This window comes from Toxotes jaculatrix, chromosome 6, assembly GCF_017976425.1.
Source record: "Toxotes jaculatrix isolate fToxJac2 chromosome 6, fToxJac2.pri, whole genome shotgun sequence".
NCBI lineage: Eukaryota > Metazoa > Chordata > Actinopteri > Toxotidae > Toxotes > Toxotes jaculatrix.
In genome coordinates this window covers 12,698,869-12,726,696 of record NC_054399.1, presented here as the reverse complement: position 1 = coordinate 12,726,696, position 27,828 = coordinate 12,698,869, and the positions used below count along the sequence as shown (strand labels likewise).

Below are 27,828 nucleotides of genomic sequence, written 5' to 3'. Positions count from 1 at the left end.
AAAAGCTGCACACACAAAAGTAACAAAATAAGAAAGTTACTCTTTTTCTGTCACGGGAAGCTCATCGTCTATGAAAAGGGAATGAAAAGCTACTTTCATATTTGCTTTTGCCAAGAAAGAAACACGTCACCTTGAGTGTTTAACACTGAACGCAGCAGCTTTCTAATCTGTTGAGGGTTTTCCAAGTGAGAGATGGAACATTTACTTAAACACTTATGTGCAAACATTTATTAAGCCCTTTAAAATAGCATTGCACATCCAACTTACTGATGCAGAACAGCCATTTATCGCTTTCACACTGGCACAAAATGTGTTTGCTGTTGGTGTGAACATGGATTAATATTGTAAATACAGGGTTTACTACCTCTAACATTTATGAGGTTACACCAGACCATTCATGTCCCCCTCCATCTTAATTCTCAACCTATTTTCATTAACCGATGTTATACACAGGAGAGTTTGTGTAATAAAAATTGGCAAGAATAACACATAAATCATGTAATGGATGCACAGAGTACACAAGGAAAAACAGCTGACAAAAGACACATTTTAAAAGACGATATGAATAGCTACAGAACACTAATAATCTGATTACTGGTTGGCAATAATCTATCACGGTAATCTATCTATTGAACAACTTATTGCACTTATTGTTTTGCATGTATTCATCAAATTAGTGATGCAATTTTGACCAGAGACTGTTTTTTAAACTCAGTGTTGTTGCGTAGAAACAAGCTCTGACAGTGGGAGATTTGAAAATCTGCTTTTTAATACATGATGCAACAAACTCAGTCTTACTCACAATATTTTTATCTGCACCCTGCTTTCCTTCTAGGTCAGACTTTTCCAAAACATAGTTAATTTATTCAAATTTTTTTTACGCAGATGACTTTATTTCCTGGAATACTGGAGTGTCCTTGAATGCACCACTATGAAGAATTTGTTTTCCTGACTTCTTACTGCAATGAAGCATAATTACTTTATGTACTGAAAAAATAAGAATAAAGGCTTGGTAACCGTGATGGATTACTCGTCTCGTCTTTTACCCTCTGCAGTTCTCATAGGAAAAGACATGGAAACCTATTGCTGCCTGCAGAGGAAGAAATTAATCAAAGACTACTCAATAAATTTATAGTTAATGAGCCAAAATATTCAAAACCACTGGTAAAACAAAGAACAGTTTATATTAAAGCCAGTAAAATAAATGCAACCATCACCTAGTCAACAAAACCCTCAGTGATGAAGCATCTGTTTTGAAGTTGTAAAGTACAGTCGAGAATTTAGAAGTTATTTTTCAGTATTCACTCTGATTCTACGTTTCCTTTTGTTGCTAGCGATTTGTTTTTGGGCTACAGAGACTAAAGAGTGGTTCTGAAAGAGGCAGAAAAAATACTGGTCAGCTTCAGGGTGCATTCAAGGGAAACTTATTGATTTGGAACAATGCTTATTCTCAAGTGTCTTCAGTAGCCTTTCTTTAACTGATGGCGCAGGGTATTCAGCTGCTTCACTCTGTGTGTGTGTGTGTGTGTGTGTGTGTGTGTGTGTGTGTGTGTGTGTGTGTGTGTGCTCAAGTGTGCACCACCTCAGACAGTTTCCAGACTGATGAATATTGAGTGCTGACATTTCTTTGAATCTGGGTGTTTATTCAGTGAGCACAGCAAGAAAACTCAAAAGTGGGGCAGTGTCTGCAGTCATGCTCCTGGCCACAACACTTCCCCTAAAACGTGTTTGTTTGGCTAATGTTGTGTCTGTGTTTGGCCTCAGCTAAACTGTAAATACAAAGCACTATATTTAGACTATGACTATATTTAGTGCAGATCCAGCAATTAGGGTGACAGCTAATTATTTTCACTATCGATTAGTCTTTTGATTATTTTCTTGATTTACTGATTAATCAAAAAGAGCAAAAAATGCTGGTATAATTTCCAGGAGCCCAAGGTAACATCCTTAAATGTCTTGTTATATCCAATCAATAGTCCAAAACCCAAAGGTACTCAGTATATCTCTCTCTCTCTCTCTCTCTCTCTCACACACACACACACACACACACACACACTTATTTGATAATCAGAATAGTTTCTGGTTATTTTTTTGTTGATCTGGTCTGTGCAGCTCAATTGGCAACATGAATTCCTTGTGAATTATCAGTACAGTATCTTACACCACTGTAATGGATAGCAGTCTTTTAGACTCTTCTCAACAGAAATACCTCAATTTATTGAAATCAATTAACATATCTTAAAATGAAAAGAAAAATGACTTGACATTGACATCGACTGTATGATGCATTAGGCTACATTCAAACAGACAAATTAATTAACCCCCCCTTCATTCGAACGAGGGCAACACAGACAGCAGTGGTGACAATGCAGAGAGCACTGGCAAGAAAATAGAACTTTTGGCATAATGTAATGCAACCACCCAGCAAGGTGCAGCACTGGCCAATCAGAGACATTCGAGAACATGTTCCTGGTAGAATACTTAGTTATGCCATAATTTTGTGACAACAACAGAAATGTCTGCCATAATGACAGTTTTCAAGGGCAGTAAAGTTCTTCCGGATAATGTTGTGAAATTGTTTTGCAGTGTTTAGGTAGCTGATAGGCATTCAAATGAATGGATCTGTTACTTGTAAATGACCAGGGGAAAAATATGAAGTGAGACTAAGTTTGATTTATGTAGGGAAAGTAAACAAGAAGCAAACAAAAGTTTGCTGATGCTATCGTGCTGACCTTTATTTCGATAAAACTCAACTCGGATCCTTTTTATTAGTTGCTCCCCCTCTCATTGTTAATGACTGATAAAAATTGTGGGTTGGGGGGGTGAGCTTCTTTTGGCTTCTGAAGGGAAACATTTGAGAAAACATTTGAGAACTACTGTTCTAAAATGACACTGATGAACACTGTACTTTTAGCAAATGTGGTAGGGCCCTTCAGTAGCCCCTTGACCAGCATGGGGCAGAGTCTGAGATGACAGCTGCAAGGTCAAGAAACAAAAACTGCTATAAAATCCCAACGGCCCGGAAAAATGATTTCCTTAAACTATACTGTAGATGTCGAAGAGTCCTTCTCAGTTCCAGCCTCAGTGCAGCATGTATGTCAGTCATCTGGTATAGGGGAGTTACAGTTCCCATGGAAGATATAAACAGGTCCATCACAGCGATAATACAGCTGAAACACGTCTCCGTATCCGTGGTCCCTCCACCAGGTACACAGCTGTCTGTTCCAGCCACAGGCCAGTGGATAAAACAGTTCAGGATGCTCCATGCCGATCATGGTGAAGAAGTCCTGGTCACCGAGGTGGCCCCTGAAGCGATACTGGTCGGCCAGTTTGGCCACGTTTCCGGGCTCCAACAGTTGGTTGTAGAGAGCTGAGGCCCTCATTGCTCCCAGGTCCAATAACATTACGCCACTGTTGAAACCTGGGAGACCGTCAGGAGGAGGTTCACCTACTCTGGTCTGAGGGTTCTCCTTACGATACTGCCAAAAGGTGTGTCTGCAGAAACGGGGAAATTAGTGTTAGCACTCGCTTCGTCAACATGACTGAGTTAACTTGCCCAATCAGCAAATTGTGGGAGGTGATTTACATGATGACAGTTTATAATGATTTTTTTTTTTCTTTAAATCACTTCAAATGGAATAAGTATATTAGTGGATTAGCTGAAAGTAAATTTGTGCAGAGCTTTCATGTGAAGTTAGACTTAAATTGTAACTCAGAAATTCACAGTTGACCAACTGCAAACCTTCTTGACAGTGGTGAACAAACAGCTGGAGAGAAAAGAGAAATCATCATATTAGTTACGATGCAGTCTCCTATTTTATATAACCCTGCTCTGCTGGAGGGATTACCTGTTCCACAAGAAAGGCATGTTTGGCAGCCACTTGAGAAACAGGAGTCAGTGTTACCAGGCCCTCACCAAGCTGCCAACACCACATATTTTGCAAATGATTTTCACAGTGCAACTTTCTGGTGCCTGCAGGATTACTTTTGTCTATGCCCAGTAATGACACCCAAACCTAAGTAAAATAAGAGGATCATAATGCAAAAAAATCACTAAGATTCTTTCAGGTGGTTAAAAAAAAATTACAGGACAACTAGAAGATGTAGGTGCAGAAAAGTCAGGAAGCACGTGTAACACACACAACCCCTTGTAAAACAAACACTTTTTGATTGAGCGATGAAAAACAATACCTTCCTGAATCTGACCTGTACACCAATGGTGAAATATCTTATGTTTGGGCGGCAGTGCATTTAGAAAAGTGAGGGGCATCTCTGTTTTAGTCATTTGCTGAACCAACAACACTGTGGCCAAAAACAGGAAGAGAGCTGGTCCAGGACTGTCAGAGGCTTGTGCCAGCTCAGCACCCTGTTCTGCCAATGTACCAACTCTGAAGTAGCTAAGTGCCAAATAGAGCTTCATTCAACAAACATTTGTATGCACAGATTTGATGTATGTACACACAAGTAAGACCTTTTGAGGGTTTTTTATAATATTATCTTATTTCCAAAGGCTTCCTGGGCAAGAAACGTTTTAGTTTAGTCTAATATATAGTACTTGTTTATATGCAGAGTAAAGAAAGGTGACTATTTTGGGGCACACTTGATTAATATGCATGCCAGCTAATCTATCAAGCAAAGCTTTTGCATTTTCAGGCTATATAGATATAATTTCTCAAGTGAGCACAACATACAACATTATCCCAGTATTTTTTTTTTCCCCTCCTCTGAAAATTTGGATTTCAAAGCAATGATGAGATGGCATTAACAGAATATACTATGTCATTAAAACAGACAAGTTCCTAAACTGGGACAAGATGTTCAAAGAATACTGAGCTACATGAGAGGAGCTACATTTGTGAGAAAGCCAAAGAGGGAAGGGAGATTTGGGTCAGGGCCAGTTCATTCGACCAGAGCTGGGGCAGCCCTGCTGCATCCAGAAAAATAAATATCGCCCCCTTTTACACACTGATGTTTCAGTATGTACATGTTATTTATTTTAGGCTTCGAGAAGAACAGATAAAAATGGAACAAATACGAAATGGGAGAAAAAAAAACACTAACGTCTATATCTCACATTTTCTTACTGTGCTCATTTTGTTGTGGTTTTTGTTCTTCTATCAGGTTTCTGAGCTGTGGCTGTGCACTTTTTATTTTTGGGGGTAGTGAATTATTCACTTTAAGAAAGTACAAAATGCCCTTTTCTATATTCTAACAGCTGGTGCAAGGATGTTCCATTCCTACCCAACACAAGGTTAACTAAGAACGTACCCTTTCTTGCCTGCATGTGTACACGCACTCTCTCTCCACAGAATTGAGATTATTCTTAGTACTGGCCAAGGTAAAGGAAACCAACTGTAGATTAAAAATTAATGGTAAAGTGTACCCACCAAATGCGTGGGTATAGAAGACAGACAAAGAAAAAGAAAGACATTTGAAATTTCTAATCAATTATAGTAGAGGATCCCTCTCACTCGTTTTCTCTGTGCGGTTAGATCAAATCTAATGGGAGCAGCAGATTCTCTGACTCACGCTTTGATATTATTACTGACCTATATTCAGCAGCTGTAGCTTGTCCACACAGTTTTATACACAGTCTGTTGCATTTGGTAGCTGGGGACTTGTGGCCCCTGTGGAGCATTTATCATTTTTAAGACATGTACTGGGTCTACGTGCCCGCAGACACACTCGGGGTGAGCCTGGTCAGTAAGGGAACATTAACACAGACTTTTCCATTCTGCTGTTTTGACATAAGAATGTACTAAGTGATTCAAACCACATTTATTTCACTGTCATGACAGTCATAATATACAACTGACACCATACTGGTTTTCAGACATGATAGATAAGGAATGTTAACAGTGACTATAACTCAGCTGTTTTAGAATTAACATTCACTCAAAACCATTTTAAACTTGAATATAAATGTAACCTCAAGTTTTGTTTTAAAAATGTGCATTATGAACTTTACTATGCAACTTTATTTAATTTTAATACAACAGGGATTCAGATAAACTTGTACTTTTTCTAAGATAATACTTTTACTGAGGACGTACAAATCAATTGCAGCATTAAATACACATAAAAATGTTTCCAGTCAAGTTCTTACATAAATAACAAAAGGAACTATTTACAGAAGAACTCCAGGCTTGATGCACAAAGGCATGTGTTTACAATTACTAGCTCAACTTCACCCCTCTCACATATTGCATCAAATACCTATGTGTTGTCTTCATGCTTATTTTGAGGCCCAAACTAAAAACCTGGGAAGTTAGGCCAACATTACATAATAACTTCGCTGTGTCACTGTGTAGGACACAAGGGTTAAATTTGATATATAAAGTGCTCTGTGACAGTTTCTCTCGCTTCAGTGCTCAAGAAAAGCAGTCACTTAGGCCTTTAAGAAGTTGTGAGATTTGAGTGTCGAGTACAGAATGCAGCTCTGTTCTCTGTCACAGTGTCTTCAGTTTTTTTTCTGTTCCTTTGTACCAGAACACTAAAACTAACCTCAAACTACACATGACCTCTTACTGTAGCTTAGATTCCCGCTCCTACAAGTGCCTCCTCTCCTGCCCTGCAAGTTCACAGCTCCATCGTCTCCTGCCTCCAGTTTTCACTGCCAACCTTTCATGTGAAGTGTGTCTCTCGCTCGCGAAAGAATGAAAAGCATTAGCAGGTGACAGGGACATTCTGTGCTGCCATCCCATCCAAATGTGTCCTCCACTTTGTTCAGGACAAGAAACAGCCTGCTCTCTAAAAGCTGTGTAAAACACTCTCGCTGACAGAGGGGAGTCTGGTTCTGGGGTACACAAATGAAATGTCTGGTCCTTTTCCTCACAGAGTAGTTTGGCAACTTGATGAACATATATTGAAGAAAAAAATCCAGCACTGATCGAAAAGAGGAGCCTTCAAACAAAAAAGCATATGGTGCTGCAGCAGATTTAAACTCTAAATTCACACAATCCTAACAACCATGAATGAGTTCATTTCTTGCATACGTCATAAATCTAGGTTTATTGTAGCTTCAAACACTTCCTGTCCATTGAGTGAAGGGATTATGACTGGAGTTTGTTTGTTTGTTTTTTTTCAAGATCATTATATGTATCAGTTGCTAAATCTCCCTTTTGATCAGAAGACGGAAAGACAAGGATATCACAGTGAGACTGCTACATAACTCGCTATGATAGAAGATCATGTAACCACTGGAAAATTCAATATTTCACATTCAACATTTGATTCCATTTTAGAGCAAAAACTGGAAAAACATGGGATGTATCACACAATGTAGACTAAATACACAAAGCATTAAGAGAGTGACTTGTTTCTGGCTAATGTCTCTCATTGTGTTTGTGGCTTTGACTGTGACACTTATGTAAGTGGGGCCTGTCTCCTGGGTTTTAAAACATTGCAAATGCAGCTGCAGAGAAAAGACATGCGGGCATTTTTTTTCCAATAATGAACTTTTCAGTGGCAGGATGTGCTGTGAATGGGGCTGGTGGGAGGATGCATTCTCCTGCATAATGCTGTGTCCATTAGCACCAAAACAGAGTGGGAGCTGAGAGCCCTCTCCACTCAACACAGGAAAACACTCCAGTGGAGAGGATGCACACAATGCCTCGATAATACCAAGTTTCAAAAAATTAAAATATTACAAAGTCCACTGGCTAATGGCTAACAAGCCAGCTTATTGGGCTAACAAGCTGGGGGTGGATTTGTTTCTCAAATGCTCTCTCTGGCTGGATTATTGTCTAAATAAGACACTGACAGCGTAACCATGCTTTTTTGTTTTTTTGATGCAGTGCAGCTGCAGACAAATTTCCCTTCATTCTCCAGTAAATTTCTAGCAGGCTACCATATTACTCCAGATAAAAGTCAACCCTGATTATAATTTGTTTCCCCTCCCGATACTAGCAGTCCATAGTTTTTTCTCTCGTAAAGTGAATTATGAACATCCATTAATGCATAATGTGAATCCCACATTTATCTGTCACATACTCTCACTTGTCAGGCTCTTATATCAAAAATCCACTGAACATGTGCTTCACTGGAAGCGATACAACTAAAGGAAATGTGACCTTCTGTACAGTTACGTTGGTCAATGCCCCAAATTTGTTCAAAATTGTTTGCTGACCTAGAAATTGTGAAGAAAAACACATAATGTCTTGTGTTTTAAGTGTTTTCTTCCTTAAACTTTCTTGTTGTTTCCAGGTTTATGTGACAATATTAGTTTTTCATGTGGCTTCAGACTTTTGTACCCCACTGTAATTGTCTGATCTTCAAATATAATACATAATCTTAATACATAGACAAACTACATCTTAAAAACAAAAACACAGCATGTTAGTCATGTGTGCCAGTAACCCCCACCTCAGTCAATATTACACATCTCATTTTACATGGAATGCTTGGGTTTGTATCCAGAAATGGCACCTGACAACTCCCCATAGCTGACGCAAAATAATCCACCAAAAGAGATGTGTTGTTCCTAGAATTATTGGAGCAAAGCTGTAGACCAGTACTGACTGAATGGACAACTACATGCTTGAGAGTCTCAGTGACGTCTCAGTGATGCACTTAACTCCTGTCAGCACTTTTTAATTTCTTTTAAGAAGAAGGGAAGAAAAATTAATTAATGGTTCTGGAATGTGCTGCAAAACTCTGAACTTGAAAACTCAAATATGCAGGTACAAAGTCTTAGTCTTCATAGTGTTGGACTCGCACACACACACACACACACACGCACACACGCTGGTCTACAAAGACAGGGAACCAGCTGTGACAGTTTGTATGAAAGCTTTGTTGACATCCCTTAAAAATTCCAACCGGGCTGTTCATGCTAAGAGGCACGATTTCCTTCTACGCTGCCGTTTATGTTAAGTAAGAATGTCTGGGCACACAGGAACAACATTAGCAGGGGATTCCCAGGGTTAGTAAGCCACTGAGCGACTGCAGTGGCGAGGCAGAGATACAGGTCTGTTTAGAGAAGCTGGTGCAAAGTGCAGTCTAGCAGGAAAACTAAGGCTCCACTTCTACAGCTATTTGCTCAGAAGCCTGACACAAGCATTTATAGTTACGCTGACAGAGCTTTACTGTTGCACGAACACACACCTTTTCACATAAATGCAGATCACATAGCCATTTATCAGCTTTGTTACACTATGACAACCACATTGTCAACAAACTCATGAGGCAGACACCATTTTATATACACACATTTATAGGGTAATACCATTGCACATTGATAACATTCCCTCATATGTGAACCAAGGTATCATTGGTCATAAGATGTGAACACACACACACACACTGCAATTATTAATGATTTTTTAAAAATGCCAAACATCTGATGGTTTCAGCTTCTCAAATGTGAAACATTTTCGCCTTTTCTTTGTCACAACATTATAATAATTAAATTTCATGAAATATCTTAAGGTTTTAGACTGTTGATGATATCACCTTTGGCCCTCAGAGATTTTGATAAGCATGTTTTTCACTTTTTTAAAATGTTTTTTTTTATACCAAGCGATTGAGACAATAATCAGCGGATTACTCGATTAGAAAAACAACTGTTAGTTGCAGCTCTCATTGCATTAATATGGTGCTAGTTGATAGGTCATAAAATCACAAAAGGAAACTTAAATACACATTTAATGACAGAAAGGATACTAATGAATAAGGCTCCTTACGAGTAAAGCATTTGAACTATCAAACCTGTAACTTATCTCCATTCACCTCCTGACTGAAATCATGTTCTGATTTATTGTTTCATTCACACAAAGTCTTTAAAACCCCAGAGGAAACCACCTGGCTGTGTGTTTATCCCAGTAAGCAGCTGCTACATGAATCCTCCCACCTGACCTTGCCGCATATAATCTTACTAACCCCCCACCCCCACACACACACTCAGTCACTGTGATGTCCTGTTTTGATGCTGTGGCTGGGTGGAAAACAGTGAAGTAGTCTAAACGAATCAGGCGTGTTTGTTTTGCTATCTTGGAGAGGGACGGAAAAATTAGCTGAGGAACAAAGACCTTGAAAGTCAGAGTCCCTTGTTTACGTGCACACTCACACACTCACACTCACATACGCATGTGTACTTCTATCTTTGTGAGGACACAAGTCACAAATATGAATTCCCTTGCTAACTTAACCATCACAACTGAATGTCTAACTCTAACCTTTACCCTGACCCTAACCTAAACCCAATTCTAACCTGAACCCTAAAGTCTTAAACACTCAAACAACCCTTTAAAGGTGTGAGGACCAACCAAAATGTTCTTACTCCAATGGTTTAAAACTCAAACAGATCCTCACAATTTGTGCCCACACATACACACACACACAACCCTTCATTGCCAGTAATAAGTAACAAATTTGGATAACACTGGTGTTACAGTTTACTGGACACATGTGGTTGGTGTGTGTCTTCATTATCTTAATCACAACAAAAGTCAATATTGGGAAAGAATTGGCTGATAGAGAAGCTTAAGTCGGAGATTAATACAGGAACTTGATGTGCGCTGATTCCAAGAAGTTCTTACTCCACAACTTTCCAGACTGATATGCAGTGACTTACTGTGCCAGTGAAGCAAAGGTCTATCTCAACTGCAAAAACCCCATTTTTTCCCTATTAAACATAACATGCCAAACTTCTTGGTGAGTTTCCTCAGCTGCACAACAACTTTGCCTATATATAAAATAGCCACTCTAAAATGGCAAAGTTATGGTTTAGATCAGGAAATTGCTATTCAAAGAATAAGCAAACAAGTTTAAGAACCTGACTGAACATTTTATAACTTTCAGAGTTTAGAACTTTGCAGTGGTTCTTCCACACACATCCTTCCACTACACGCATTGCTAGGTTATGAGTTGTGTTTACAAGGAAAAAAAAACACATCAATGGTCTGAGAAGGTGGTTTATTCTTATTTTTCAACTGGAGAGCAGGACTTAAGGTGAGAGGAGGGAGGAGTTAAAACCTTGAGTTCTGCAGGGCCACCGAGGGGCGCTGTAAACTGAAGTCAAAGTGGGTTTAATAATTTCACCTGACTGACGTTTGATTGATGATTTCAGTTTCTGATGAACCTGACATGTAGGGCAAATAATACTGCCAGTTAGAGATTGTTATGTGAATCCTATCAGTGTGTTGATAGATTCAAGCCAGAGTTTGTCAGTTGTCAGTTGTTTATTTACTGCAGACAGATCTAACAAAGAGACAGGAGGCGCATCTGATCCACAGGATAAGAACAAAACATTTCCTGACGAGAGGCGTCTCTCTGCTTAGATCCTGCCAAATCCTCAATTATTTATGTCAGATGAAGAACTTAAAATAGCTTATCCATGAAAACATCACATCTGAATGTCGGTTTTGCACCATCTTGCAACTGTTATACTGTTACTTCATGGCTGCTATCAGGCTATCAAGGATCACTATCTTGCAGCACTGTCTTAATGCTGCCAAAAGGATGGCTCTGAGCAGTTTGTGATTTACGCTTGGCTGATTTTTGTATGATGGTAACATTTATCTGATTATTAACAGGGCGACAACTCATCACAACAATCAGATCACATCAGAGTTTTACATTTCATTCAAAGTCCAAGCAGCACATCAGCAGCACTTGAGAGAACTCTGTCCACCTTAAAAGGGCTTCCTTTCAGTTATATTTTCTGTTGCCACCCTCAGTAGTTTCTGCCCAGAAATAATGCAAGTCTATACAGATTATACAGAAGTAATGTAGTGTTACTGTTTAAACTGAGTGGGATTTCTCCAAAAAACGTATGTAGTTTTCTTGTAAAGTAACTATCAAATACACATACCAGAGAGTATTCCAGCCATTGTGTGTTTGTAGAGAAACTGAAAATTGTACCACTTATGATTTCTGTTGGATGTTTCATTACATTTTTTTTAATGTATGTAGTAGTTGCATGTAGTTGTGAAATGACAGACTGATAACACTTGCAGTTCTTGTGAATTAGAGTCTGTACGAGAGACTTCTGATGTTCTTTCTCACTTTGAAACTGTGAATGAAAATAACTGTGAATATAAAAGAGAGGCCCAGAAACAGTAATAATAAAATCCATCTGGGGTCAACAAGTCAACCAGACCAGTATGCCTGCTTTTAACTCACGACAGAAAGAGAGATAGGGAAAAACAAAAAAGCATATTGCTAATGTGGCTGCTCTGACTATAAGTGTGCATAAATATGAAATATAAACAGTGAAAAATAAATGTAATACCAACAGATATGTTTATTATTTAAAGATTTTCAAGCTGAAGTCTGGTGCGATATTAGAGGCTGTTCAGTCAGATGTCTAGCAAATACTGTCACTAATGCTAGCTACATTAGCATGGACATTCCATTGACTCATTCATGTAAATTTAACATTATTTAATAATTCCTTAATCCTTCCATAAAATTTCTGCTTCTTCTCTGGGTCCAGGTCACGTTGACTAATTGAAGGCCTTATTGTCCCCTAGTGGGTTTCCATCATTCAAATGTATTAAATTCCACTCTGCGTGGTATTAAAAAGTCTGAATTCAATGTGGTGAGCACAGGAGAAGGCCTATAATAGCTGGTGTGTTTGCACATTGTCTACCTGTAGACTGGCTGCATCTCTCTGGTGATGCCTATTACCGCCCCTGGAGGAAACCGGCCAAATTCTTGGAAGAGGTCCCTGATGTTGGTCCTGTATTTCAGATCCAGGTCAAGCTGCACTATGCGGGTCAGGCCTGGAAGAGGAGCACTCTGTTAAAAATCATCAAATGCAAAATACATTGATAAGACATCAAACTAGTCACTCTGTGACAACTGCCCCTCCTCTGCACTGTGACCTCTTTGAAGCCACTCATCCACTTTTTTTTGTAAAATATTCTAAACATATGTAAACTACTAAAAGAATGGTTACTGTCTGATAAAGAACAGGTGACATACACTTGTGTGGATAAATGATGAATAATAATTTCTTTTCAACCAAGTTTAATAAATGACAATGAGCTCTCCATCTTTAAAATGATCCCAGGAAATGTGCTTCTGAGTGAAGTGTGTGCGTAAGCTGAATTTCTCTGACCAATGGCACATCATCCAGTGACAAACTGCCTAATCATTTCTAAGAGTCCTTCCAGGAAGACAGTTAGAAGAAATAAGAACAGACAGAGAGAAAAGTTTAACACAATTATATGGTTGCTCTGAGGAGGTGAATTTGACTTTTGCTTTCTGTAATTCTACCACTGATTTGTAAAAAAGGAAAAAGAGAACACTATAAAAAGCACAAAGCGCTGGTTGTGTTTCACAGCTGTGAGTGAACGCACAGTAAGTGATTAACACTGTATCTTGTTTGTATATTAAATCATAACAGTAACCAGGATATTCAGGCCCTCATCTGTTCATTGTTTCAGCTTCCTGTGTTTTGCTGGTTGGCATGGTGATGAAAGGATGGGAGATACTCAGGAATGGTGCACCATGGTCACAACGTAATTATTGAACTGATGAAAACACTTGCCATGTCAGCCTAAGGGGCACTGTCAAAAATGACAACTTGTAGTTTGGGAGAAGCAAACATTTGGCAATTTGTTGGTTTTACAACTTCTGTGAAGCTGGTGCTGCTGTTGCTGAGAGACTTAGAAGATGAGGCTGAAATTATGAGCTGCATGTTTTGTCTGTGCATTAAAAATATACGCTACTGAGCTCAATATTATATTTCAGCATCCCTCTGATACATTAAATCACATTAATTAAGCTTATTTTTAAAATCGTATTTATTTATTAAATATAATCAGAATTATGGCAGCACAAAAGGTGGGTAACAGGACACAGGGACTGCAGAAAATGTACTTTTATTTTTGTTACGTTATCTATCCGTGATATCAGTATGTTTTAACCCTAAAAAGAAAACAAAGAGGCTATACTTGAAAAATAAAGTTACCTGTTTACTAGTTCACTTAATGTGTAATTTCACCATGTAGTATTCCTGGAGATGAAAAACTTAATCTACAACAGTTTCCTAATGTACATCAGTGCTGTTCAAGTCATTAGAAACCAATGCAATGGTGTCTGGCCTCTGTGATTTGAATTAATTTTTCCCCAGCTAAAAAAAAACTGGATCCTGAGATTAAACATTTTACAGGTAATAACTGTTTAAAAGTTGGTATTTTGGACCATAATCAGCACAAGACTGAATAGACAAAAAAATCCTGATGTTCCAAAATGATTAACTTGTACCATGCTACTTTAACACACAGTTATTGTGTACTGTACTACTGTGTGTACTGTACTTGACAGTCAATCATCAACTATTACAGTTGGATGGTGTCTGGTAAAAAGAAAAACACCTGACTCAGCATGCTCAGAAATCACAGACTTTCTTAGAAAAACAAATCTCAACCTTGGCCTCCACAAAGCCAACTGAAATGCACAGCAATACACGGTATAACTATAGGGAGATCATGGCTGGACTAGAAGTATGTGCTAAAAGATAGTGATGAGACAAATGGCGGAAAAAGAAGACTCAGCAATACAGCAGCGACTTGTTTTCTGTGCTCTCCAAACAAGGAAGCTGCCATCACAATGCCTTCATGTACTGTAGCAACAAAGAGGGGCACGGAAGAGTAATCTCCGAGTGGTCAGCGCTTTTTGTTTGTACTAATGAGGCTTAACTAGTGGGAGTAGAACAGGAAGAGGGTCTTAAGTTGTTATAACATTGTGATGTGTTGGGTTTGATGTTAGATCAGTGACTCAACACAAAGTCCTGTGAAGGTGAAAGCAGGGTCGGATGGTATGGGTGCTGGTTTTAATCACAACATATTTTTCGGTTAAATGGTAATGTTAGCACACAATATACTGTATTAGCCCCTTAGAAGTTCAACAGAATGAGATTTTAATGTAGTACAAAATTACGTTTTCTTATGACAACTGTAGCACTGCTTTGTGATTTTGTTTCAGGGGAAATATTTACCCCGCTGCCTTAGAGCCACCTATCTCAACATTTAGGATAAGCATCATGTCTTTCATGGATGCCAAATCACTGTGTATATAAAAGTTCTTCTGTTGCTGGATTTTCTCATCATTACAACAGAAACAGGTCAGAATTGTTGATATTTCTTCCCCATAGCTAAAGTTGCTTGTGTTGGAGCTGTAGCACATTCTCAAATCTTCTTCATCTTTGTGAACATGTTTTGCTTTGATCCTTTACTTTATCCCCCCCCCCACCATTTCTCAGTAAATGTGTTTGTTTAAGTTTACACTGACTGGATGACATGCAGTGTATTCTGTGACATGACAAAATCCATTGCTTGATAAATGTGTTGTAAATTTATCGCAGGGAGAGCTCGCAAGAGGCTCTGGTCAGATCAAATATTTGAAATTGACCTAGTCTCAACTCAGCTGCAGCAACAAGACACTGCTATCTAAGGTCCCCTTTTTTCCAGAAAGAAAGTGGGTCAATCCCATTTAGCCCTAATAACAGTCTTGATGTGAGCACTTACAGCCTCTTTTTAGGGGTCATTGTTTTCTGTTTGTACGAACATTCACTGGAAAACACACTAGTTCTTTTTTTTTTTTTTTTTTTTTTTTTTTAAATACGTGATCACTTGAAATCTATTTTCACAGTCATTAGGTTCCCATGCATCCAATAGCTGATGTGCTTCCTGCTGCAAGAAAAAAACGGTCTACTGCTAAACAGTGTCTCCTCATTTCACTTTCAGTGTCTCCTCATTTCACTTTATATTTCTGAGAGTATTCTCTCAGTAGTGCTGAGAAAACCAAAATAGAAATAAGCTTCACAGCATGAGTCTTTGTCATTAAATGAAAATCCTAAGTTGGAAACTGGAATGTTTATGACTCTGGCTGTGTGTTTGGGATTGTTGTCATGCTGCCCAATAAATCTGAGACCAATCACACGATTCCTTCATGGTTTTGTGAGATAGATAAGAATCTAAAAATCTGCCTAAAACTTTTGTATAGTTCTGTATAAAACATCCATATTGCCATAAAGTTTTTTTTGAGTAGGCCCACTATTTAAGTATGGTGAAGTCTGTCCTGAAGTCAGTTCTCTAGAAGTCCAGATCAAAAATCCACATCAGACCCTTGGCGGACCTGATTAGCCCGGCAGACATCAGGACATTTAAATTCAGCTCTAGTCTGTTCCCACTCCACCATTCCAGTCACGTTCCATGCTGGCCTGTGATTTTATATCAATAAATCCATGGGGGAGAGTTATTAGCTCTGTGTTATCAGCTCTGGAGAAACAGGGTGGGAGGTATGATTATAGCAGCAATGTCTAATAAAGATTGACTTTGTTTAAAAAAAAAAAAAAAAAAGAAAAAGCAATACATTATGTATTAGAACTGCTAAAACTATTAGAGGGTTTTATCACCAAAGAAAGTATGTTTGTAGTGCTTCATCTTGGAATTTCACCAGGCTCTGATGGGAAGTGTTGTTGAACCCCCCAATCGCATCGCTGTTAAATAAAGGTGGAACCTTAAAAACACTGATTTAATTCATTTCCAGGTACCATCTCTATCATGCTAGTAAAGTAATTCACACATTAGCAGTGTCACTTCAACATTGGGTGGAAAATAAAGGTCAAGGTTCTGGAAGAAACTCATGTCCCAGCATGCTGAGACCTCTAGAGGGGATGCAAAACATGCAACACCTCTCCACCAACAAAAACAGTGTTTCTTAGGAACCTTATCCTTAATTACAACAGGTTTCCATTGTGCAGTTTTATTTCCCAACCTCCAAGGACAGGTGATGTAAATATAGTTCTCTCTCTCTACAGGAGTGCTTTCATTATGGGTCTGTGAGCCTGTTGCAGTGCTAGAATTTTCACGGCAAGTTCTCGTTAAATACTGCCAAGTATCTGACAAAATAATCTTCTATCAAGATCCTCTCATTAGCTTTTTCCTCAGCTTTCAAATATGTCTTACGGTCTCCATCAGAGACTGAATGCCCATTTGCTGATGAAGACCATGAGACATGGATAAAAGCTCCAGAACATTAAGTTAAGATTAGTTTGTCGAGTTGTTGTGTCCAAGGCCAAGAATGAGCTTTCATCCTCAACTGTTCTGTATATGTCTTTAAATGGCTTCTTAGCAAAGTTAGCAAAACATAATTTGTCAGACTAGTGCGGACTAGATAGACCGATGCGTATTAACTGATGAAGCCCCTTGGATAAGAGGCGAAACGTCTTCCCAGACAAACATATGTCCAGTTGCCTTCGATTCAATTTTCAAAGAGAGAACTATGACCTGGATGAATGACAACATTCACAGACAAAACATAAATAGATATTATTAGCAATACACAAGCACCTAGCATATCACTTTACATTCTGTTAACATACTCATATGGTTTCTTCTTTTACTTCAGATATTTGAAATCTGAAATATTCTTCTTTATTGGAAGTTCAGCCTTAAGGTAGTATATGGCTTTATCACAATTAAAAATGGTATGTGTTTATGTAGATACAGTTTTATCTCAACTGTCTGTGAAACCTTTGAAGAAAAACCTCTTCCTAATATGAGCTAATAGATACAGTATAATTGACTCCAACCTTTGTAAAAATGTATTTTGCCATATAAGGGTCCTTTTTACTGACATTGTGATGCATGTTATATGTCTATATATGGCTGTCTTAAAATATAGTATCAGGTTCTGAAAAAATCTACATTGTGATGCCAAATACTGTGGTGTTATTGCGTCGGGTGTTACCTCCCCATGGTCGTCACGTCTCTTTAGCTTATTTAGTAAAAATACTGAATACAAATTTGACTCTGCCATTTTAGTGACAGTTCAATTTGTCAGTCTAGACTTAATAGGTCTAATAAAAATAAAATGCATACCCACAAGCATTTTTATTTTCCTTTTATGTTGAGCAAACACTTTTCTCAGGCTGTGTAGCAGACTTAACACTGAATCCAAAGTCCTGACAATTTCTTCTATGTTTCCCTTCTGTTCAGACAAACAGATTAAACCTGCTGGAATCACTCCCACTTCACAAGTTAAAAGGGCACTGGTTTAGGTTTGTGCAGCACATTTCCCTCCACTCTCTCTGTTAAGACAAACACATTATGCCCTTTCTAGATAAAAGCATTCTTTAAATAGAAATGGGTGACCACTTGGATACCCAGAGCAGACGGGCGGCACGTGATTGATCAATAAGCATTTTAAGGAAGCAACGTGAGACACTAGCAGACACACAACTCCAGTTCAGATGTCATACAAAACACCCAGAGCCACTTTGGCAATGTGTTTTAAAATTTAGTTGAAACAATTCTACACTGCACCACAGATTACGTTTCAGAACTGACAGCTTTATGACAACCACACACTCAGACATTTCCTCCAAGCAGAATCTTTTATTTATCATCCCTTTTGCTTTATGACATTCATTCTTTTCTTCACAGTTTTCCTCTTTTGCTCCCTAAAATATATCCTACCTGTGTAATGTGAATAGCATTCTTTGATATTCTATAGATAACCCTAAAGAAAACCTGGAGTTGATCACAAGTGTAGTCAAGCCTTCAAATGTGGACACACAGTGTAATCCTGTGTTGGAAAACTGATAAAACTGGAAAATTCAGGTTCCAGCTTACGCAAATGATTCTGAATCTCAGCACAGCTACGTTTATGAAAACAGTTTAATGAATGGATTCATCTCAGAGTGCAAAACATCTGAACACAAAATGAATATTGATATCACTGATATGACTAACATAACAGAAGTGTTGTGATCACAACTGTCCACATCATACCTCTTTCTAAGTTACAGTTTAAAAACCTTGAATGGGATGGTGCCCTGTGTCTGTGTCATCTATTGATTCAAACCCGAAAGCCTAATGGTTTGGTTCATCTGTGGACTGATGCCCCATGCTGCACACCCACTGACGTAAACCAGTGAACAACAGAGGAGATTGCTGCCATCGGTCAGCACCAACACAGGGGGCACTAATGTGGGCAGCAGTGACGGAAGACATCCCTCCTTCCTCACTCCCCAGGGCCTCTGCAGCATGCCACGTGTCTGTTAGATACCTGCCCATACTACCTTTTCCAGCTGTGCACTAGCGGAGCCGGAAGAGAGAAGTGAGCTTCAGAGTGAATTTAAAACTCGGTCAGCCACGCAATCAAAGCAGAACACGGGGTTTTAGGGACTAGAGTTTATTTAATTAGACACAATGCATAAAGAGCATCTCAACCCGTCTATCTTTAGGCCCTTAATTCAGATAAGGAGAGACAATATGTTGATTTAAGATATGGGTGAGATGACCCTTTAAGCACTGAAATTATAGCAAGTTACCAAAACCTGTAACATTTACCTTTAGACTCTTCAGAGGTGATTTAATTTGACACTCCGCCAAGCTAAAGCTATTCTAAAGTGAAATACATCTGTTGTTGAAAAGCCACTGCAAAGAAATGTGAGAAAATGTGCTTTTCTTACTTTCAGGCATGATGTGATGCATGGCTACGGACAGGAAGAAGATGGCATCACTGTAGTAAGCTCCAGAGCCAGCACTGAAGTGCTTCTGCATGGCCTCCACAATGGGGAAGAGCTTATGCGTGAGAGTCACCACGTCATGAAACAACACCTGCGGGGAAGATCAGCACAGTGAAATCATGTCAGTACAACAATCTTCAAACTTCAGAGGAACTGGTAGCTACTTGTTTTATTAGACAACACATGACTTGTGTTACCCTGGTCTTAAAGACTGTTCTGAGAGAAATGAAAAGTGAGTGCTTGTTTGCGCTTGGCTATCACATCAACCTCCTTTTTATAAAGCCCTTCTTTATAAAAAGTTTCTTGTGGGTAATTATCTTTTTGAGCACAAGTACTCATTCCCAAAGATGACTAATATATACTGAATTCTACTTATGAGCGTTGAAGCCCTTCATTTTTTTAATGAAATATCTAACCAAAAATAGGTAAACCAATTTACTCCTTACATAATCATACTTAGAAAATGAGAAAAAGCCAAGAATGATGAGCTGCGTGTGTGTGTGTGTGTGTGTGTATATATATATATATATATAGAGAGAGAGAGAGAGAGAGAGAGAGAGAGCAAGGGAAGGTGCAGTTCTCATGCCTTTTCGACATTCAACAAAGCTTAAGGGCAAATTCAATCCCAAACCCCAAATCCCAAATTCAGGTGGTCAGAGCTCAGATTTTTTGATGCTCCTCAGGTAGACGTCATGGCTGGGAACCCCACTACAGACGACTACAACCCAAATTCTATTAGCCCTCTGCTTGTGTTGAAATTTCCTGCCTCTCTGTGAGCTTTAAAACCCACAGCAGCTGTGGGGCAGTAGTTTATGCTCTGATCATGTGCAGTAGATACCGCTACAGATTATTGAAAGAGATTTTTTTTTGTTTGTTTTTTTTTTTTAATGCAGTGAGCACTGATTATCATTAAAGCTTTCCTGCAGGAGAAAAACTAAATACGTTCATTCAGGGAAAACAGTATTTTCTGAGGATGATTGAGGCTTTTCTGTTATAAGCCTAACATCAGTAAATGTGTATGTTGGAGGCTTCATATAAAACCTGGACAATGTGGCTGTTATGTTATAAATCAGAAACATGTGCATCGATGGGCAAAAATCATTTAATGATCCCTCACAGATTAAGGTAAGCTCTTGGTTGTTTGTGGAAATCAGTGCTGTCATGGACTGCTGTTGGTAATGTGATGTAATGGCACATAAAATCACTGCCATGGGCAGAACATGTGATATTTCCAGAGGCCTCATAAATAATGCTCTCTAACTAGGACTGAAATGGACACATTTAAATTAACCCATTCAAAATAATAAAGTTGCATCACATCGCTTACAGCAGCCTCTAAATTTCAACATTTTACATCGGGAGAGTTAGAACAGCAAGGGGTGTTGCATTTCCACGTGTTGCTTCTCTGGTTTCCATTTTTCTCAATGAAGAATAAAACTAAAAAAAAATTAAACCTAAAAACAAATACTTTCTGTGTTACCATTAATAAAACACCACTGACATTCACAACCAATTCAAGTCAATAGACAAACCAAAGGAAGACGTGAGTAAAATCAGGGGTTATGCATAGAATGGAAGCTGGCACGACAGGACCAACAGTAATTATGGAAGCAGAAAGTTTGTTGAGGGCAGTAAATTTTAAATTCAACTTTTATGATGTGTTTATTTTTGGAAGGTTTTTGTGCCTCTCATTAACTAGTTCATTGAATTTCCCATGAAAACTTCATGTATCACAGAAAATCCACAACTTAATAACTGTCCGAAACAAGGTCGTAGAAAATTTTAAGCTTAATTGCTTTATGTGCTACTAACAGAGACAGCATTTTCCTCAAATGAACCAAACATTTGTCAAAAGCACTGTGAGTCTTTTGAGATCAGGTGAATGATTTCTGGGGAAAAAAAAGGAACTCAGTAAACATAAAGCCTAAGTAATCTGCACTGGCACAGGGGAAGTTTATCACAGTGTAGTAAAGGCTTAAAGTATGTGGGAGTATTTTTAAGGCCCAACAGATTGACCAACCCCACAGTTTAGTCTTTTAGACCATCATACTGTGATGCATAGGATTAATTTGGACAGACCACCACTAACTTGCCGATGGCAGACTACTACTTTGCCATGTGAGCAGCTATGACTGCAGTCGCTCTGTAGCTTGAGCAAGAAAACCAACAGACATACATATTTATCTGTGCCACATAAATGAGGGCTTCAAGATGTGCTTTCGTTTGATGTAGCCATGGCTCGAGCAGCCGGTCCTTCGATAAAGGGACCAGAACCAGAGGAGTTTACTGACTAACCAGTCTTGAAAACTGAGATAGTAGCCCAACAGCATTTTTATTCAGTGATAAAATAAATACTCTTCTGTTGTATTATTCATACGTCTGGTACGTCTGGTACCTCTGGCATTCTGACTATGTGTCTAAATATTATTATTAGCTCAAAGTCAAATTTAGCTGCACAAAGCTGACTTGAGAGACTGGACATGTGTGGCAGCCATTGGCATGATGTGCTTTTTGAAGGGACGCCAGTACTGAGCAAAATTTCCTTTTTTGACTTTTGTGGCAGGGCTTGTTTGCCATAATATCTCCTGAACAGAGTATGAGAGGAGGACATTGGGAACTTTAAGCTTGTACACACTTAATACAGAAAGAGAAATATTACTAGTGAAAGTTGGATATGTCCTGACATTAACTTCTTTCTGTGGGCAGTTGTTTTTTTCTTTTAAATTTTTTACAAAATGTAGTTAAAACATCTGCAAACAACAGAGTCCTTGTTAGCAGGACATTATTTTCAGAGGATCTCCATTAAGAGGTGAAGATATTAACCCTTGACTCCTTAGTCTATCCCACCCGTGGAACACTTTTGCCTTGATAGTGTTACTTTAGATGTATTTCAGTCTGAACCGGACTCAGTCTTCACCCAGCCTTGACAAACTGTACATTGTCTGAGTCTCCTGAAAGCATTTTACAATCCACATATCACCGCAGCCGCTGTTGATGCAGAATTGGTTCAAACTCGTGGTTACAGCTCCAAAGTGTTTTTCACACAAAAGGTCTTCCTACAGGCCTTATATTCCCTTTTGTGATGACTGGGCCTCTGTAATTTTTATTTCTGTATCTCTTATACTCATTCTGACTTTCTGGTGGTAGAAAAAATAAATTCATCTTTCAAAGGCACCCAGGGTTATGACTGTAATCAAAAGACTAGAAGAAAAGTAACCTTTTTATTTTTGGGAGCCTTATTTTCAGCCTTGTGCACATAAATGGAGAGGTCTGGTAACAGGTTATACCTGAACTACAGCATTCTGGATCATACAGGGTTCTAAGGCCTCCAAATGCCTTCTTGATGACCTGTGATTTTCCTTATTGTCACTTGCATGATATTTATATACCGTATGTGCACTGCTGCTATTGCAGCAGTATTGTTATTATTAATATTATTATTATTATTATAACAGTATTTTAAACTGGGAATCATATCCCAACACTCAGCTTTATTTCTTCTCAGTCATTAGCACTAGGGCACACACTGCTCCCAGTATGCTGCATGAAAAGATGGTCAGCAGTAATGAGCACAGCCTCTGGGCTGCGTGACTCCGCAGGTTGTTTGTTGCAAATGTCAAGTGGGTCATTGAATTTACGGCTGTTGGGAAGAGATGGAGGCTAAAGTTATTGCATGACCGCTGTCTTACCCTCATGCTCCCTTACAATGAATAATTAAAAGGAATGAGACTCGGGATGAGAACACAAGGATGTCAACATGCTCATATACACTGCCTCAGTCATCCTCTGGAGAGTCCCCGTCCTATCTGTAACTTTGGCAGGACTGCACATCAAGAGAGACAGTGGAGGAAGAACATTATTTCATGATTCATTATCTCAATCCATGTTTAAAAGCAGTGGCCTGGAATGATACCATGAGACCAGAGGATCTACAGCCGTCAGGTACAATCCAGGCACAGTTTGAATTTATGGAGCATGTAACTTTAAGAAAGTTAAGAGAACTTAGAAGACTACAGATCGACTGATACAGCACCAATATTTTCAGCCAATTTTATCATTATCACAGATGTCCTAGCACCAGTCCATACCTCTGGACATCACTACAGAGAGCGAAAGATATGTCTTTTTAATTTAGATTTTTTTGGGAGACATTTTGTGTCTTTGTTTAAGAGTGAATAGTAGAGAAATAAGAGAAAACCAGGGGAGAGAGGTGGGGGAACCAGGGGAGTTGTGGTTCGTATTCAGCACCCGCAGACAATATCTAAGAATGGTGGGACATTTTACAGTTGAACAATAAATTTGTCGGTGCTCTCTGGTAAAACTGAGACAATTTCTACATAACTTCAAACTTAGTTTGGCATTTCTGTTCTGTGATTTCCTGTTACTGCAAACACTGTTAAAAATATTGGATGATACATCATTATCAGATTTTGTTAACTCCTGAAAAATCCACTGTTTGTTAGGTTCAGCTATGTACACTTGCAGTACATTCAAAGCTCACACTGCCAATAACTGACAGCACCATGATGTTAGACGGGTCTGTAAACTTGAACTTATCTCACAGTATTTTCACTGTATATCCACAGCAACACTTATACATTACACTTCTCTGACATGTTTCTGGCTGACAGTTCAAGTAAATATAACCTGTAGCATACCAACATCTTGCTGATACTGCCTATAATTTTTGCTATCCCTTTCCTAAATGTGTGTTTTGTATCTTGGCAAACTTCAGAGTGATTATTAGTGTTGGCTGCGCAATGCATTAAATCAGGGGGTGGAGGGGGTCATGTCTGCATGCCGGTTTGAGCTGTATTTTTGAGAAAGAGACCTTATCTGGTCCTGTCCAACACCCTGGTAACACAGCAGATCCATTTTATATTAGTGTTGCAGATTCACAGTATTTCACCATCCCATGTCAGACCTGACCAGTAAACTCCAGTATTTCACATTACACACTTCAGCTGTGCTCTTGCAAGACTTTGAGCACAGTCCTGAGTATAGAGGGCAAAATGAACAGTAAGGAATCTAACCCGCAGGCTCAAAACTGCCAAGATGCCAAGCTGAGCAAACCTCTAACCAATCCAAAGACAGCATGGGATCAGTCAAAGCTAATAACATGCTGTAACAGCCACACCAGATGTTGTAGTTGATGAGACATTCCTGAGAGAAAAGGCCCGGCTGGTGAGGAGGATTTACGAAGTGATAAGTCGTTTGTAAACAAGTTTATGATCTTGTGATCTGTGAAGAATACAAAAGGGCAGAAAAGAGTCAGGGCACTGCATGTAACAGAAAGAGCAACAGAGAGGGGACATAATCCTCCCTTTTGGCAGACAGAGCACAGTTAGGGAGGGATAGCCCCACTACTGAGGGTTCTTTGTTTGGCAGGCCAACGCTGCCCCCATGTGTTTCAACTTTAAACTGCATCGGCATCCAAAATGTTTCTCTCAGAGGAGGTCTGTTTAAATTTAGGTGAGGTGTAAAATCCTAGGTGATTTTAATGCCCATCAAAGGGAACTTAAACTTCCATCCTTAAGTCAAACATCTTAAAGATTTCTTATGTCTTGAAATCAGTAGATAATTGATAAATGATACAGTGCATACCTCATACTTAAATGTTGCGTCGAAGAGAAACTCCTGCAGCATCCTCTCTCCCAGTTCTTGGCTGGCCTGGTCACTCACAAAATGAAGCACCAACACCTCTCCTTCCAGAAAGCGTCCATGCTTCACCATGGACAACATGGCCACCCTGAACTTGTCCTGCAGGCTCCGGCTCTTGTCCACCTTGGTGAACATCATGAGTGCGTGGTAGCGTTGGTTGGCAGCGTCACTGTCCCCCTTCTTTGACCTGAAACCTCCGCTCTCTCCCCCTCCTTGCTCCTCAGATCCATCTGTATGTGAGACCCTGGTGTCCACAGTCAGGTCTGCATCGTTTCTGTTGGTGTTGTGGCTGGCCTGGGTCTGCTTGATCCTCTTGGTGGTGCTGGAGAAGTTCTGCTTCTCAGAGCCGAAGTAGTAAAAAGCTACAACAGCAAGCGCAGCAGCCAAGAGAAGCACAAACTGATAGGACCTGAATGTACTGATCCTACCCATGATTCTGGCTACCAGTCTTAGGATGCCCATATCTTCCTGTTGGTGTCATGAGAATGGGGGTGTAAATGAGAAAACATCCACCATTTTGTGTCCTTCCAGTTTATGGTTATTTTTCATGTGCTGCCAACAAGTTCCTGAAAGAGAAAGAATACTTGTTTTTGTATTGATAGCAGAGCTTAGACAATAAGTCAAAATGCGAATGAAGGTCTTTTTAATGCGCCCTTTAACAGATGGTTGTGGTTTGGCATCTGCAGCTGGGTCTGATTCACTCAGAATGGCATCCTGTACTCTCCAACTCAGGCATAAACAAATACAGCAGATGTAAACGATTTTATTTTAATTGTGGGTAAATACCACATTTGTTGCTGCAAGTAAAAGGCTGCATGTCCCTCAGTCTCCTACATGAATTTTCAAATTAGCCCAAAAATCTTAGTAAGAAATGTGAGAAACATGAAACTGATTAAGTTCCACTCTCTGCCTGAGTCATTTAAATATGTAAATGAGATGCTTTCTCTATACCTTTGTATGATTTACTATTATGATGATTATTAGGCTTTCATTAAATATGAAGTTAACAAAGTTCTAAGGGACTTTTAGAGGTCAAGTCAGAGTTTAATTATGGCTATTACATTTTACTTGAGCTACTAGTATTGATGTGGATATTTGTTTATTTAGATTTATTTTTTGGTTTTTATTGTTAAATTTTACTCTCGTAACTGTTTGACACTTGTAAATATATAGTTTTCTCGGTGCTCTGCAGGCTGTGCTTTCATACATTTCGCGCCAACGTTGCACCGTCAACTCTCACACTCACAAACCTCTAAAATCCCACCTTTACCATGCACACAAAATATAGAAAGAGAAACAGGAGTTTATCCACTTACCTGTCTCATGTTGTAGCTCTGTGCAGCCTGACAGCCTGTCCGTTGATTAGACTTCCCCGAGTTACGCGATCTGGGAGTTTATGAATCAATACTACATTGTTTAACGGAAGACTGATATTTAACGGCACCGTTACCGATCACGGAAAGCCACACGATCAAAGCAACCGCAGTAACAAGCACTGCAGCAACCTGTTGACATTGACACGCTACGACGACGCTAAGTTAGCAAGCAGCGACTTGCGCCCAGAGATGTGGGTCGTTGAGTTGCCCTCAGACGCTGTTTGCATAAGACTAAGCGCGGCTTGATTGTTTATAATCAAAGGTGTGTATGTGCACACCTTTGTCGATCTGAAACTACCGCGGTGTTTGCACAGTTTTGTGATTTAGAGAGGTGAAAAGGCAGTGATGTTTGCTGCAGGAACCACCAGCTAGCGAAGGACAGCAACACATCCTGTGACACAGCCTTAACCACACCCACTCCGCGTTCAGCCGTATTCCGATGAATGCCGCCTTTACGTGCTGTCGGAACAAAATGCAACCTGCAATTTTAAGAGATTCTACTGAATTACATCTCCTCTTACTTGATCACTGAAAAATCCCAAATTTGCGAATATGTAAATATTTTTCATTCAAAGACTTTAACTCCTGATGTGGGTAGAAATACCCAACGAAGAAAGAAGATCAAAGAACAATATTTTTGTGCAAAAGTGCATCATTTAATATCAAGGACACTGGACTTTGATATTGATGTGCATTTTCCCTTTGTATGTTGGAGTTATTCCTCAAGATTTGAGAAAATGTGATATTGTTATAAAATGCTATAAAAATACATACATATACATAGATAAATGTAAACAAAATACAAAAACTTCAACTACTGGATGTCACCACCTCAACTACCTCATTGTACAGTCCTCTGAGTGTATGTGCAGAGGTTTTTTTTAACATTGACCTTGTTTAAGTTGAAATGACTGGCTCCAAACAATTTGTGATTTCACAAAATCGAGCATCTTAAACTCAGATTAAAGGTGGCCACAGAGAAACTGAATTAATGTGAAAACAGACTTTTAAACTTTGCACATACTTCATCCTGAACAGTGAAGGCCAAACATTCAAGTGAAGTTACAAAAAATAAAACACTTTTTTGAGTGGTCTAAGGTAGCATCCATTTGATACTACCTTAAACCACAGCTCCACTAGATTTATTTGACAGCAACAGTTAATAGTTACTTTGCAGATTAAGATTCTGCATACAGAACAAATGATTAATGCATGAAATGTGATGTAACAACATTAAAAGGCTGCCTTCACATCAGTGCAGTAGATGATAGTATGTAGTTAAAGGTGGAACAGTTGCGCTCCTTA

General features: G+C 39.1%; 1 protein-coding gene across 1 annotated transcript; it reads right to left on the bottom strand.

Annotated features, from left to right (window-relative positions):
- xxylt1 (xyloside xylosyltransferase 1) lies at nucleotides 1-26,904 on the bottom strand. The gene is made up of 5 exons (XM_041040975.1): nucleotides 26,464-26,904; nucleotides 25,091-25,713; nucleotides 19,430-19,577; nucleotides 12,593-12,725; nucleotides 1-3,495 (listed from the first exon to the last, which is right to left on the bottom strand). The coding sequence occupies exons 2-5, from the start codon at nucleotides 25,607-25,609 to the stop codon at nucleotides 3,099-3,101; spliced, it is 1,197 nt and encodes a 398-aa protein (XP_040896909.1). The 5' UTR covers nucleotides 25,610-25,713; nucleotides 26,464-26,904; the 3' UTR covers nucleotides 1-3,098.
- Nucleotides 26,905-27,828: the final 924 nt, after the last annotated feature.

Bases quoted from the DNA above. Each gene is read 5' to 3' on its own strand.
- xxylt1 (XM_041040975.1), bottom strand. From the start codon at position 25,609: ATGGGCATCCTAAGACTGGTAGCCAGAATCATGGGTAGGATCAGTACA. The intron at 19,578-25,090 runs GTATGCACTGTA...TCTTCCCCGCAG, and splicing joins ACGCAACATTTAAGTATGAG to GTGTTGTTTCATGACGTGGT. The intron at 12,726-19,429 runs GTAAGAAAAGCA...CTCCTCTTCCAG, and splicing joins GCATCACATCATGCCTGAAA to GCCTGACCCGCATAGTGCAG.